Source organism: Pinus tabuliformis, chromosome 9 (genome assembly GCF_031772625.1).
Source record: "Pinus tabuliformis cultivar Carrire ecotype Pingquan chromosome 9, CPIR1, whole genome shotgun sequence".
NCBI lineage: Eukaryota > Viridiplantae > Streptophyta > Pinopsida > Pinales > Pinaceae > Pinus > Pinus tabuliformis.
The window spans coordinates 969,389,921-969,403,461 of NC_142307.1; the positions used below are offsets into that span (position 1 = coordinate 969,389,921).

General features: G+C 38.3%; 1 protein-coding gene across 3 annotated transcripts in view; it reads right to left on the minus strand.

Annotated features, from left to right (window-relative positions):
- Window positions 1-13,541, minus strand: part of LOC149151952 (sucrose nonfermenting 4-like protein) — a 472,173-nt gene that overhangs the window by 354,210 nt on the left and 104,422 nt on the right. For all 3 annotated transcript variants that reach the window (XM_089444377.1, XM_089444376.1, XM_089444378.1), the window contains 3 exons: window positions 4,855-5,040; window positions 3,431-3,538; window positions 3,228-3,287 (listed from right to left, as the gene is read on the minus strand). In XM_089444377.1, the coding sequence (XP_089300503.1) occupies window positions 3,228-3,287; window positions 3,431-3,538; window positions 4,855-5,040 (354 nt within the window). The remainder of the gene's footprint in view (window positions 1-3,227; window positions 3,288-3,430; window positions 3,539-4,854; window positions 5,041-13,541) is intronic.

Here is a 13,541-nt window from a genome sequence, read left to right on the forward strand (position 1 = left end):
CTAATATGGAAGATTGAAGTAAATTTGCTCTCAGCATAGAACATACCTAAAATTAACACAAGGTGGTACAGCTCCATCATGAAAAGTGATGTTTGGGACATAGTGCTCAGACCAAAAGAGAAATCACCTATGAGTTTCAAGTGGCTCTACAAGATCAAGCATGTTGTAGATGGCAGCATTAAGAAGTTCAAAGTGAAGTTTGTGGCGAGAGTGTTCTCCAAGAGAGAGGGAGTGGACTACAAGGAGACATTTTCTCTAGTTGTTAGGTTACAGGTACACTTCTATTAGAACTCTTACGTCCATGGTTTCATTTATGGGATTGACAATACATCAAATGGATGTGAACACAATGTTCCATGATGGGATCATTGAGGAAGAAGTGTACATGGAGCAGCCTCAAAGTTTTGAGGTAAATGGGAATGAATCCCTTGTATGCAAGCTTGAAGAAGCCTTGTGTGGACTCAAGCACACACCAAAAGCATAGTATTCTAGGATTAATGGATATCTTCAAAGTATGTGTTTCAACAAAGAAAAAGCAAATACTAACATATATTATATATTCAAATTGATCTGCTTATTTTGGTGCTATATGCATATGACTGCTTTTCTTACAAGTGTAGAGAAGCTCATTGTAGGGTGAAAACAAACATGGCGGGTGAAAATCAAATATCATAGGTGCAAAGCAGACACGGAAGCCGAGTTCGAGATGAAGAACATCAACATGATGCATTACTTCTTGAGTTGGAGCTTTGACAAAGACACGGGGAGATTTTCCTGAAGACAATGTAGGTATGCAATTTAGATCCTAAAGAGGTTTCGAATGGAGGACTACAAACCTATGGTCACATCCATAATCACTAATTTGAGGAAGGTGAAAACTTCAAATTTAGAGTTAGTGGATCCCACGATATACAAGCAGCTAATAGGTTCCTTAATGTATTTGATCAACACCTATGGTCGCATCCATAATCACTAATTTGAGGAAGGTGAAAACTTCAAATTTAAAGTTAGTGGATCCCACGATGTACAAGCAGCTAATAGGTTCCTTAATGTATTTGATCAACACTGGGCCACATATGTTTTGCAAAAAACACGTTGAGCTAGATCATGGTGGAGCCAAGGCAGGACCATTGGGTAGTAACAAAAAATGTGCTCCAGTATTTGAGGCATATGGAAGAGTATGGTCTGACATATCTTCGAGATAGTGAAGTTATAGGATTATTCATACTTAGATTTGAACCAGTGATGGTATCCGAGTTTAGCAGGAAGCAGATTTCCGTGGCACTTAGCTCAACACAGGAAAAATACATGGCAACAAGTACTGCTAGGTGAGACCATCTAGCTTCACAAGTTACTTGCAAAGCTATTTGATCAAGAGTACCTATCATAATCAAAGTTGTATCAAACTCTCCAAGAATCTAGTGTTTTATGACAGGTCCAAGCATATAGAGATTAGATATCACTTCATATGAGACAAGGTTCAAAAGTAAGCAATGAAGTTCCAGCATATTCCCATGATCAACAGGTAACTCATATTCTAACCAAGCCCTTGGAAAAGGTATGTTCGAGGCATTCAAAGACAAACTTGGATTGGTGCAGAATTCCTTCCTCGCAAGTGTTGAGAATTATAGCTCAAACAGAAATGTCCACACAGGTTCAGTGTGAATGTGCAAGACGTAGTTTGAAATATTTTCAATTTGTATTTTCAAAAGTACTTCTAATTCCATAAAAGTAATTCTATTGTGCAATTCATTTTATCAACAAAAAAAGGGGGAAAGACTTATATTTCACATTTGAGTCTAAAATTGTATCTCATGCAAGACTTAGACTAGGACTAAATCTTAAAAATAGGTTCTCCGCTATAAGTATAAATATAGGGTAAGGTAGAGGCTTTGAACATACTTGAGCAGTTTGAGTAGATTGAGCGATAGAGAGTGGGAAAAAGCAGGCAACTTGGAAAGAGACATTTCCAGTAGCACGCAGTCCCATAGAGCAGCTCTACACATTCATATGAACAAAACTGTATAGATTTGTATAGTCATATATACGGTCTGTACAGTTCGAGTGGACAGGGTGTGCTTCACTCATTTCAAGGAGTTTTGATGTCCATGCAGTGCTATTTTTTTCTAGGCAGTGTGTGGAAGTTTCTTTGCAAGTTTTTTGAAGGAATGAAAAGCTGATTTGAAGGAGTAATTACCTTTATATGTGTGAATATTTTTTTTTATACTTCCACTATTTAATTTATAGTTATTGTATGATTGATGCTATGGTCTGAAATTTAATTTCACCATTAATTACATTCAAAATTCCACTGATTCAATTGAGATCGTGAGGACAATACTCACCTAGGGCTTGAAATTTTCAGAGAAAAAAGCAAGAGGAGGTGACAAAGGGTGCTACTAATATGAGGATCCCATTATAGACGATGATTTTGATGACATGTAGCTATTTGTAATTTTGTTGTAGTATGATGTATTTTGTACTCTAGAGACAATTTAAATTTTAAGCCCTTGATGCCTGCGTATTTTGTTTTGGATATATATCGTGATTCGCACTTGGTGCCATTTTGCTATATTCACCCTTAGCACTGACATGCTATATACATGATCAACTTTGCATATTTGGTGTCTAATGATTTGGATTTACATTAATGTGTGTGTGTGTGTTTTATTAAATTTGCATATTTTATGTATTTTTTAGCAAATCCATGCACAAATCAGTTCACAGGCTGCTTCTGATCCTGTTTCTGGTTCTACTAACTCCACTCATGATGATGAATCAAGAGACACATTTTATTATTTTTTGCATGTGATTTTGTGTTGGCCATTCAGAACTCAGGACCCATGACAGATACCAGAGTTCAGTATCAATAATGTGATGTATCACTTCATGGTATCTTAAACATCTTATATATCAATTTTATTTTCATATTTATGTAGCAATGTGTTTGTTTGATATTGTTGTTGCTTTAGATGTTTAAAATTACCAATTTTATAAATTTCTCAAGTTTGTTGATATTTTCCAATATTTTCATCAATATTGCCAATAATTTATATTCCAAAATGGAAATATATCTGCCTACTAATAAATGTAGCATTAGTATATTGTGTTATTAGTTCATTAAAAGTAATCACAACTTTTCATTTTCATGCTTTTTCAACAGCACAACATATAGAAGGAAATACTAAACAGCATATTTAAGGGGTTAGAACAAAAGGATGGTATACCTGGTCATACAGAACATGAAAAGCCTCCTTCACAGGTAAACTAGAATCCAGAACCACAACCTGCAAGTGTATAAATATTTCAATAAGGGCTAGAAGAACTTACGTTGTAGCAGCAAAAAAGTTAATAATGGTAATAAACAAAATTTAACAACAAAAACAAGGCCAAGGGAATGGCATATTACAAGAACAATACAGAAACGCACCTTGCCTGACTCAGGAATCAATTCATAAACAGTATGTGCAGATAAGAAAGCCCGAATTTTTTGTCGTGATGAATCTATTTCTACTTCTGATATACTTTGAAGTGCTCCCTGTAGGCATATCTAAAAGTGAGACCTGTTTGCAGTCATGGTGATAGACGACAACCTGAAGTTGTGCAGATTCTGAAATAACAATGGTATCCAATGCAATGTCAACAATTGGATGCATTCTTCCTACTTACTAAGGTTCATACTGCTGCAGGTCATTGCTGCAATTTCTGACAAGCACAGAAAGGTTTCAAAAAAGGAAATGGCAAACATCGACCAAGTCACCAATTTTTTGTTCATGATTTCAACCTTAATTCTCCCACCTCCTGACATGTGACCTTAAAAGAACATATATGAGAACTGGAGACTACATTGTCAAAAGGTTACAACATACACTAAAAAACAATAATAGAAGAAAACCCAAAGCACATGTTGATCCAAAGCTCACCAACACAAGAAGCTGCGTACAGAATCATTATCAATGTGACCAGAAGCAATATGAGACATCCAGGTCATATACAATAGGAAAAACACTGGGAAAATCTGTTGCTTAAAATATTTTTCCCTGTTTTCATTCTGAATTACAGTATTTTGTTTAACAAATGTATTTCCCATGTGCTCACCTCCAATGGAGATCAACATAGATATTGCAGCATACTGGATGGATGGAGTTCAAAAAGAGAAATGGAAATTCAGGTAGTTAGTAGATTTGTATATAAATCAAACACGTGGAAATAAGCAGGATTTTGGGCATGGTTACTGGTCTTTATCAATTTTTTCAATAAGCATATTTTAATGGCCGTACATCTATCTGTGAGGTCGCCTTAGAATGGTGCACCGTAATTTATTTCTCCTTGAATATCATTCATGATCCAGATAAAAAAGGTCAAGTTTGAAATTGTTCACGTGATATTACAGGATATGGACATTCTACAATATACCCATATTTTGGTTTCTGGTGTAGATTTCAGAAGTATAGCCAGTAATTGGATGGCTGAAAGCATTGGCTCTAAAGATATAACAGAAGATCGCAGATAGCCCCGACGGTTAGCTCAATCGTTTTGACTTGTCATGCTGAAGCCATAATGGCCAACGAGGTGACAAGGTTGAATCCTCCTAGGCGCCTCGAGGTTAGGCGTACATGTTGTACACCAGCATCATTTCCTCCAGCACCATTCATATCAAAGATTCCCCAACAGTTTTCCACGGAAAGGGTGAAAAAACATAAAATCTCAAAGGGAACCAAAGTGAATTGAATAAATACCATGAAGAAATAAAAGAGTTGTCTCTACAGTAGAAATACGTAAACTAATACTGCAAGATTGAAAATTAACAAAAGAGAGACCAATACTTTCAAAATGAGCATCTTCCTTTCTTACCAATTGTCGAAATGGATCATGATCTACTTCCATGCCAGCTCCTAAGCTTGGCATTTCCATGATTTGGGGAGTAGGTACAAGATCCGGGGCCCTAACATGCAAGTAATTGTTGATACCACCAAGGGCATCCATCATGAAGGGACTTTGGTCATCATGTCTCCAAACTCCATCAACAATAAATTTGTACTACAAAAGAGAAACAGAAATACTTTAGTGAGTAGGATGGACAATCAGCAACCAACAAGATAAGCTTCAACATGCAGCTAAAATGCATGGAAAGAACAGATAGACAATGCATTTAAACTCAGACCCCAATAAACAAATTTTGATATACTGCCACATATAGAAGCACACTAACATTTGGATTATTACACACAACTCCAAAGTACATACATCAAAGATTACATCGATATGCCTACCATTCAGATGTGAACTGAAACCATGAAATCATGCATCTTGTTGTGCATGTATCAATAACCTTAATTTTTTTATTTTCACCTACTGGCCATTTATTGTTCCAACTTCTATGAAAGAGCTAATGCTTGAAGTTATCTTACAAGCCTTCTAGTGTGAGAAAAAATAAGGCAGAATATCATCAAAGAGAATAAAGCAAAGCTAAACATCATGTAGAAGGAAACCACACTCCATGTGTAAAGTATTCATATGATGCTGCTAAAGCTCATCAATGAACAGGTAAAATACTCTCGACGAAAGTGAACATCCCTACTTAACTACAAAAACAATCTAGATGTCAGTAGTGACTCTCTGGATGGTGCAGATGTCAACAATCATTATTTTATCAGGCCTCATCAGAGTTCAAATAATGTTTTCTGTAAATCCGATGCTGTAAAGATTCTCAAATGAAATGTTCAATAATTTTATCAAAGACATTCCTATAGTCCACAAACCAACACTGTAATACAATTATGTTGATTACCCAATAGCAGTTTTTACAGTGCATATAGTCCACAATTGACTCATCATGGTTGTCAGTTTTTACAGAGACAAGTGTAGAAAGGAATATACATAAGATTAAAGAATGAGAGTGATGGATTGATTCATCATTGAGTGATAAAATGTATCATTACACAGTACGAGAGAGAAGAGGAAGTAGTTACAGAACTCCTAAATAGCTAATCTTTAAATGACTAAATTTATTAACTCATGATTACATCACTTCATTATAAGCCTAAGCCCTGATTCATATGACTCAATTCTAATTATGGCCATTATATGGTCAACTAGATCTAACCCAAGCAGTTGAGAGGAGAAGTGCTATCCTCCCCACCTAGGGTCCATTCTCGCAAGTGACATGTTGAGCTCATGATGAGTATATTGTTGTAACGGCCTTGAGCCCTATGTTGACAAAGCCTCGAACTTCTGTAGAATTCAATTCACCCTGGGTACTATCCTCGAAAGAGGGGAAGAGCCCAATCGTGTGTGTGTGTGTTACATTTACCATTATCAGCAATTTATCGCCGAGGATCCAAAATTATATTATCGGCAATATCGGGGAAATTATCGGGAAACTTTAAAAAAATCAAAAATAATCATTTCTTTTCAAATTTATAAAGTTCTAAAGCAACATCAACATTAAACAAACACATTGTCACATAAATATGAAGATAAAACTACTATATAAAATGTATAAGATGTATAAGATGACAAATACAGAGACAAAAATCCAGTGAAAGAGCTCGCATAAGTGTACAGAAGCTCGGCCTTATTGCAGAAAGAATTTCAGATAATTTCAGAGTGAAGTTTGGATAGATCACAGGGATATTCTCTGCATAATTTTCTGAGATAGAAAGTGAATTACGGTGAAGATCAAGAAGGCAGAACTTCTGTGATATACCACAGCAAATGTTTCAGTGCTATATCTCGGTGCCTCCACAGCAAATAAGTTTGGTGCTATCACAGTAATAAGGGTTCAGAGCTACTACAGTGAGAGGATTTCGGTGCCACCACAGCGAAAGGATTTCGGTGCCACCACAGCGAAAGGATTTCGGTGCTACCACAGCGAAAGGATCTTTGTGCTACCACAGTGTATAAGATCTCAGTACTACCACAATAAGAAGATCTCGGTGGTGATAGTGTCTCAATGCTAAGAAGGTCGAAGTGGAAGAGGAATCGAGAAAAGGGAAGGAGCAAAAGGTTGATTGAGAAGAGAACTTGTGTCTTGGTCTTGGAGTGGAAATTAGGTCAAGGGTCGTGGTCTTGGTATTCGTCAATTGGAATCTCTATAAGAAGAATTTGTGCCAGTTTTCCTCTCAAAGAGTGAGACTCGAGAGGTTTTGGCCCTGGCTGATAGCCTACACTCTGTGACTCTTCTCTATTTATGTTCATGCATTGGTAGTTGTTTGATGAAGAACAACACTAATAACCTAAGTAAAGGAAGATCCTAATCTAAAGAAGTAAAAAGTGTTGATTTTTGTGTAGGTTGGGAGGTACTCCAAACCCTAGGGTTCGGGGTTTGGAGGGCAAAGCATCACAAGTAGGCTTATGGGCTTGGAACCCAAGCATGGGGTTTTGCACCCATCGGGATTTGGGCCAAAACCTGTTGATCTAGATTGTCATTGATGTCAATATGGCAATATTATGGGATACTAAATGAGATGGAGGACCCAAGAATTGAATACATCATATGGATTGAATATATATACAAACAGAGTAGAAGCAGTGGACCCAAGGAGCGTCCCAAGGAGGAAAGCTATCGGAAGTCGAGGAAAGCCATCAAAAGCCATCGAAAAGACATTGGAAACCATTGAAGTCAGAACAGGAACGAGAGAAGCATTTCATCGGAAGCCATCAAAGAAGAGTTATCGAAAGACACAGGAAAGCCAAGCGAAGAATAAGAATCGAAGAAAATAGCGGAGGAGCATTGCGGTTACAATTCACTTTTATTGACCTATCGCATATGCCCAAGAGTAAGAGCCACATCAGAGGAACTAAGAACCCAATCCGAGTAATAAGCCATGGAAACCTTTTAAAGTTCACAACGCATGTAATAAAAACAAATCGGAGTTAACATATCGGCAATATCGTTTTATTATATGCCACGGCTCAAAACCCCTGATTGCGATATGTAATACAAACCCGAAACAGTTGAGGGTAACAGCTCTATTGAAATATCGCATCCACTGCATCACGAGCTTTAAAGCCTTGTCACATTCAAATCCGCCAATTGCGATATAATATGCGGACCCGATCACTCCATTTTAATACACCTTAATGTAATATTGTGTCCGCCTAGTCGGAAGTCATGTACCACAAGTATTAAAAAAAATTTCATGTCAAATCTTCCGATTGCCATGGTATTGTGAACCCATTGCACCATTATAACATAACTTAATGTAATATCGCATCCGCAATAATCGCAAGTTTCAAAGGATATCAAAGCGTCGAGTGCGATAGAGTTGTGGACCCAATGGACCGCCAATTGCGATAGAGTTGTGGACCCGACAGAGTTATCAAAAACAGTTTAATATAATATCGCATATGCTCCGTCGGAAATAGGGGCATCGGCAATGTTATATCGGTGATATTGAATGTTGTGATTGCAGGATTTTCATGAAGTTGCAATTGCGAGATTTAAGCAGTGACGTGGCATGTGGGGACCACCAGACATCTATTATAATGTGGGTATAGCCTCTCCTTTATGATTTTCGTAAATAAACAAGTTTAATTGGATAAAGGCCCCTCTGATATAATTTTAATGTGCAACCTCATAAGTCGGCCTCTCCTTCCAATAAACGTGTCCTTTGGTTATTGGTGAGACTCGTATACATACAAGTTAAACGCTTCACCTCAAGAATGTAGCTCGAGCATCAATCACAGAGAAGGACAGTCCACAACTCATGAACATGAAGGAACAGAAGAAAGGAAGCCGAAGGTTGAGCGAACGAAAGAGGAAGCCGAAGGTCGAGCGAGTCGAAGGTTCAACAAAAAAAGAAGGAAGCCGAAGGTCGAGCATTCTGTTGACTGGGTTATTCATTGAAAGGCACAGACCTATAATGAATCCGTAGAAGCGCAGCCCGCGACCTGTTAAAAGACTGCATAGACAGGATTGTTTTTGAACGCACAACCTGAAGCAGTGACAGTCACTCCTCTGAAGTAGTTACTCCTGAAGCAGTTACTGTGATAGTAAGAACAAAGGGTAGAAATAGAGAGTTGTTTTTGTGCAGACATTGAGGCCTAGCACAGATATCTTGTTGAAAAGCATCAACAGATCTTGAAGATATTATTGAAGATCATGATGCATTGTTGAAATCATCATGAGGTAACTTTGCAGACTCTGTTAGGCAATATGAAGAGTTGTGAAGACTCCTTCATATGAAGATAGGTTGTCATTGATGATGTAGCATGGAGACTACAGTGAAGCTGTAGATTGACAGAACTCAGTGAAGAAGATTTTGGGAGCCATGAATTACTATAAAACATATCTAGACAAAGTATAGCAGTGGGTTGGAGCCCAGAGGGTTGGTGCCCTGAAGGTTGGAGCCTCGAACAAACAAGGTAGGTGCCTTGAAGGATAGGGTTGGAGCCCTAGAGGATCGGTGTCCTCAAGAAACCAGGTCAGAGCCTATACCAGAGAAGGGTTGGTGCCCTAGGGGTTGGAGCCTCTAAATGCAAGGTCGGTGCCTTGAGAAGATAGGGTCGGTGCCCTAGAGGTTGGAGCCTCACAAAAGACCAAGTTGGTGCTTGGCAACAGGTTGGAGCCTGGGGAATTGAAGATCGGTGTCTTCATCAAGGGTTGGAGCCCTATATATTGTACTTGATTCATTATAAAGATTATATTAATAAAAGCATTTATTCCTATTGCTCATTTTGTGTTCTAAATATAATTGATTTAACTGGTAAAAGTAACAATTGAAAAGGAATATTGATTCACCCCCCTCTCAGTATTTCCAACAAAACCATGAAGAATTTGAGCTTGAGAAAATTTGAGGTGATAGAGCTTGGTGTGCCGATCCAACGCTCCAAAGATCCCTCAAATCGGAGCTCTAGAAACGAAGATATCAAGATTTTAAGTTGACAATTAATTAATGGGCAGTCAAGTCATGTAGGCTTGAAGTAAATTCGTCCAAGAGACATGTCTCTTCATCAATTCGTGGAACCCCTCATTTGTTTATAAATAGAGGGTGAGTTGATGTCATGTTCGCATCCATTTGTGCAACGAAATACAAGAGAGAAGCTCGTTGGAGAGGGAGGACACTTTTGTTCTAGAGCCACGGCAAGAAGGCAAACCAGCGTGGGATTTAGGGACTGTTTGAAGGGTATTTTCAGGGATCCGAAGTGCTGGAGAAGGGGCCGAGTTCCCTTGCTGTGACACCGCAGCCTCTAGGACTGTTTTGAGGGCAGGAAAAGGGTGGGCAGACCCTAAACTAGCATGCCGCAAGCCTGGAGGAGCCAGTTGTAGCATGCCACAGTCATTTGAAGGTAGGTCGAAGGTTGGTTGAGGGTTGGGATAGCCCAAATTCGGAGCATCCCTCCTCAGCTTCTCACTAAAGGGTAGCCGCATCAATTTGGTGCAATTCTGGGCAAAAAACAAGGCTGGAAGAGGGACTGAGTTGTGCCCTAACCAGGCCTAGTTGCAGCGTTTATAGCAGACCTCAAAACAGTGAGCTGAATGTTAGCAATATTAATGTTTACTTTGTTGTAACTGATAATAAGACATCAGATAAGATTCTAAATGTAATATGTTTATATATTTATTGATAAAAATTGAATGATGTTTTACAAGGCTGAGGCGGTGCTCCTTAAATAGGAGTTGATTGGCCATGCCTGATCAGAGAGACATGTCCCTTGGGGACAGATGTCTCTTCATTTAACTAATTATTTGCTAATTAATTTATTATAATTAATGATTTATTTATTTAAATAAAATTTTAATATTTTATTTAATTGTTATGATTTTAAGTTCATAACATTGCCTTTTCCTTAAAAGGCTTTGTCTTCAAAGCATAAGTAGGCCTCGGTGTTGAGGCACGAAACGTTCTGATTCCCAAGATGAATCTTCCTCTGGTAACCTCTTCCATTTGATGAGGTATTCCTTTATTGTCTTAGATCGTAAAACCTTTTCTCAAGTAGCGAGTATACCTTCAGGTTCAAGGACTATTCTTCCTTCTTCATCGGTCTCTGGTATTTCTGTTTGTGCTGTTTGATTTTGCCCTAATACTTTTTTGAGACTTGATACGTGAAAGGTATTATGGATTCGGCAGTTGTCTGGTAACTTTAACCCATAAGCTACACTACTTATCTTTTTAATTATCTGGTACGGTCCATAATATTTAGGTGACAATTTATTCTTCCCTTGTTGTTTTAGTGATAGTTGCTTATAAGGTTGGAGTCTAACAAAGACCCAATCTCCCTCCTCGAACTCTCTTTCAGAATGGTGTTGGTCGGGTTGTTTTTTTCATTCTATTATGGGCCATGGTTAGATTTTCTTTTAGTAAGTTGATGATTCTTTGACTTTCTCCTAAGTGGTCTTTAAATGCTAGTACCCTAGAATCAAGGAGTGCAAAGTCCTTCCACCTGGGTGGCTCATAACCATATAAGGCTTGGAAGGGTGTCATCTTAGCTGATGTGTGGTATGCGGTATTATACCACCATTCGGCCAAGTGAAGCCACTATGTCCATCTGTTTTGTTTATCTGTAACGAAACAACAAAGATATGTTCCCAAGCATTTATTAACGATTTCAGTTTGCCCATCTGTTTGGGGGTGATAGGCCGAACTCATACTATGAGATATTCCCGCTTGATGGCAGAGATCCTCCCAAATTTTCCCTTTAAAACTTACATCTCTATCGTTGACTATGACCTTAGGAAACCCATGTAGTTTGTAAATATTTTTACAACACACATTAGCGATTTGTTTGGTTGTGTCAGTCTTTTTAATATCCATAAAGTGGGCATATTTAGTGAGCCTGTCGACTACTACAAATATTTTATCCTTTCCATCAGATGAAGGTAGACCTTCAATAAAATCCATCGAAATTTCCTCCCACTTCTGATTTGAAATGTGTAGTGGATGTAGCAATCCTAGAGTTGGAACATTTTCGCTTTTGTTTCTTTGACAAATATCACATTCCGCAACATATTTCTAAATTTCCTTGCTCATACCCTTCCAGTGGAATGACTGTCGGATGTTGTAGTAACTCTTGTAGAATCTGACATGTCCAGATGTTGGTGAATTGTGAGACTCCTTTTGTATTTTCACCTTAAATTTGGATGCGGGTGTTAGGTAAATTCTCCCCTTGTACCATAAGATGTCATTTTTCCACTCGAAGTTGGTATATTGACTAATATTGTTAATCATGGAGTCACAATCCTTATCCTTGGCATATTTGGCTTGTATTTCGTCCAACCATTCCGGAACGACTATCATGGCGACACATGTTGTGTGATCGTCATCTTTACGTGAGAGTGCATCAGCTACAACATTCTCCTTTCCCTTCTTGTGTAATATTTCTAAATTGAAAGCCGATAACTTCTCCATCCACTTCTATTGTTTTGTTGATAATGTCTTTTGCTGAAGTAAGAATTGAAGACTGTTGTGGTCAATTCGTATTGAAAATTTACTTCCAAGCAAATACTGGCGCCATTTTGTCAGAGCGTGTATGATGGTGAGCATCTCTTTTTGCTATGTTGATTTTAAGCCTTCTTGTTTATTAAGTTTCCTACTCTCAAATGCTATAGGGTGGTTGTCCTACATCAATACAGCTCCAATTCCAAACCCAGAAGCATCACATTCGACTACGAACGGTTTGGAGAAGTCAGGAGTTGCTAGTACTAGTGTGGTTGACATCACTTCCTTTAATTTCTCAAAACGCTTGTTTGTTTGGTCATCCAATTTAAAAGCATTTTTTTTAACAAATTCGTCAAGGGTGCTGTCAGATGTGCGTAGTTTTTTATAAATCTTCTGTAATACCCTGTTAAACCCAAAAATCCCCTTAACTTAGATATGTTCTTGGGTTTCGGCCACTCTTTGATTGCCTTGATTTTGTTGGGATCCACTTGGACTCCTTCCCTTGATATAATATGACCTAGGTATTCAACTTCCTTTTGCCCAAACGTATATTTTTAGCAGCTTCTCATATGAAAACCCTCTCTACCTTACTGCTAATACTTCCCATTCGTGAGTGTATTCACTCACTGATCCTTTTTGCTTCAAGTGAACAAATCTCTCGTAGACATCATCCTCCTCCTCATCATGAAACCTTTTTAACAGAGCGTTTTTAAGGTTTTGCCAATTGAATGAGCAACCCGTGCATTTAGACGACCACCACAAAAACCAATCGTACGCTTCTGCTTCTAAGTAATTGGATGCAGTCACGACTTTTTCTTGTTCGCCGAGCGGAGGGTTTGCTAAAAAAATTGCATCCATCTTATTTACCCATACGACAACGCCTTTAAAGTTCTTACCATCATACTTCGGTAATTCATTTTTTATTTTAAGATGGTTCTTTCCGGAAGAATGAGTATAATATTGGCTTCCTTTGAAGTGAATTTGGGGTATTTGTTGCTTCTCACACCTCATGAAGTCCTACTCTAGAGAAGTCTCCCCTTCTGGAGTCTTGGGACTCTGTGTAGCTGAAGGTGGATCGGTCTCTCCAAAGCGCCGGCTCATCAAGTTTTTTAAGAAAGAGATATCGTCGGCCATCTGGTCCTGCTTACTAACTGACTT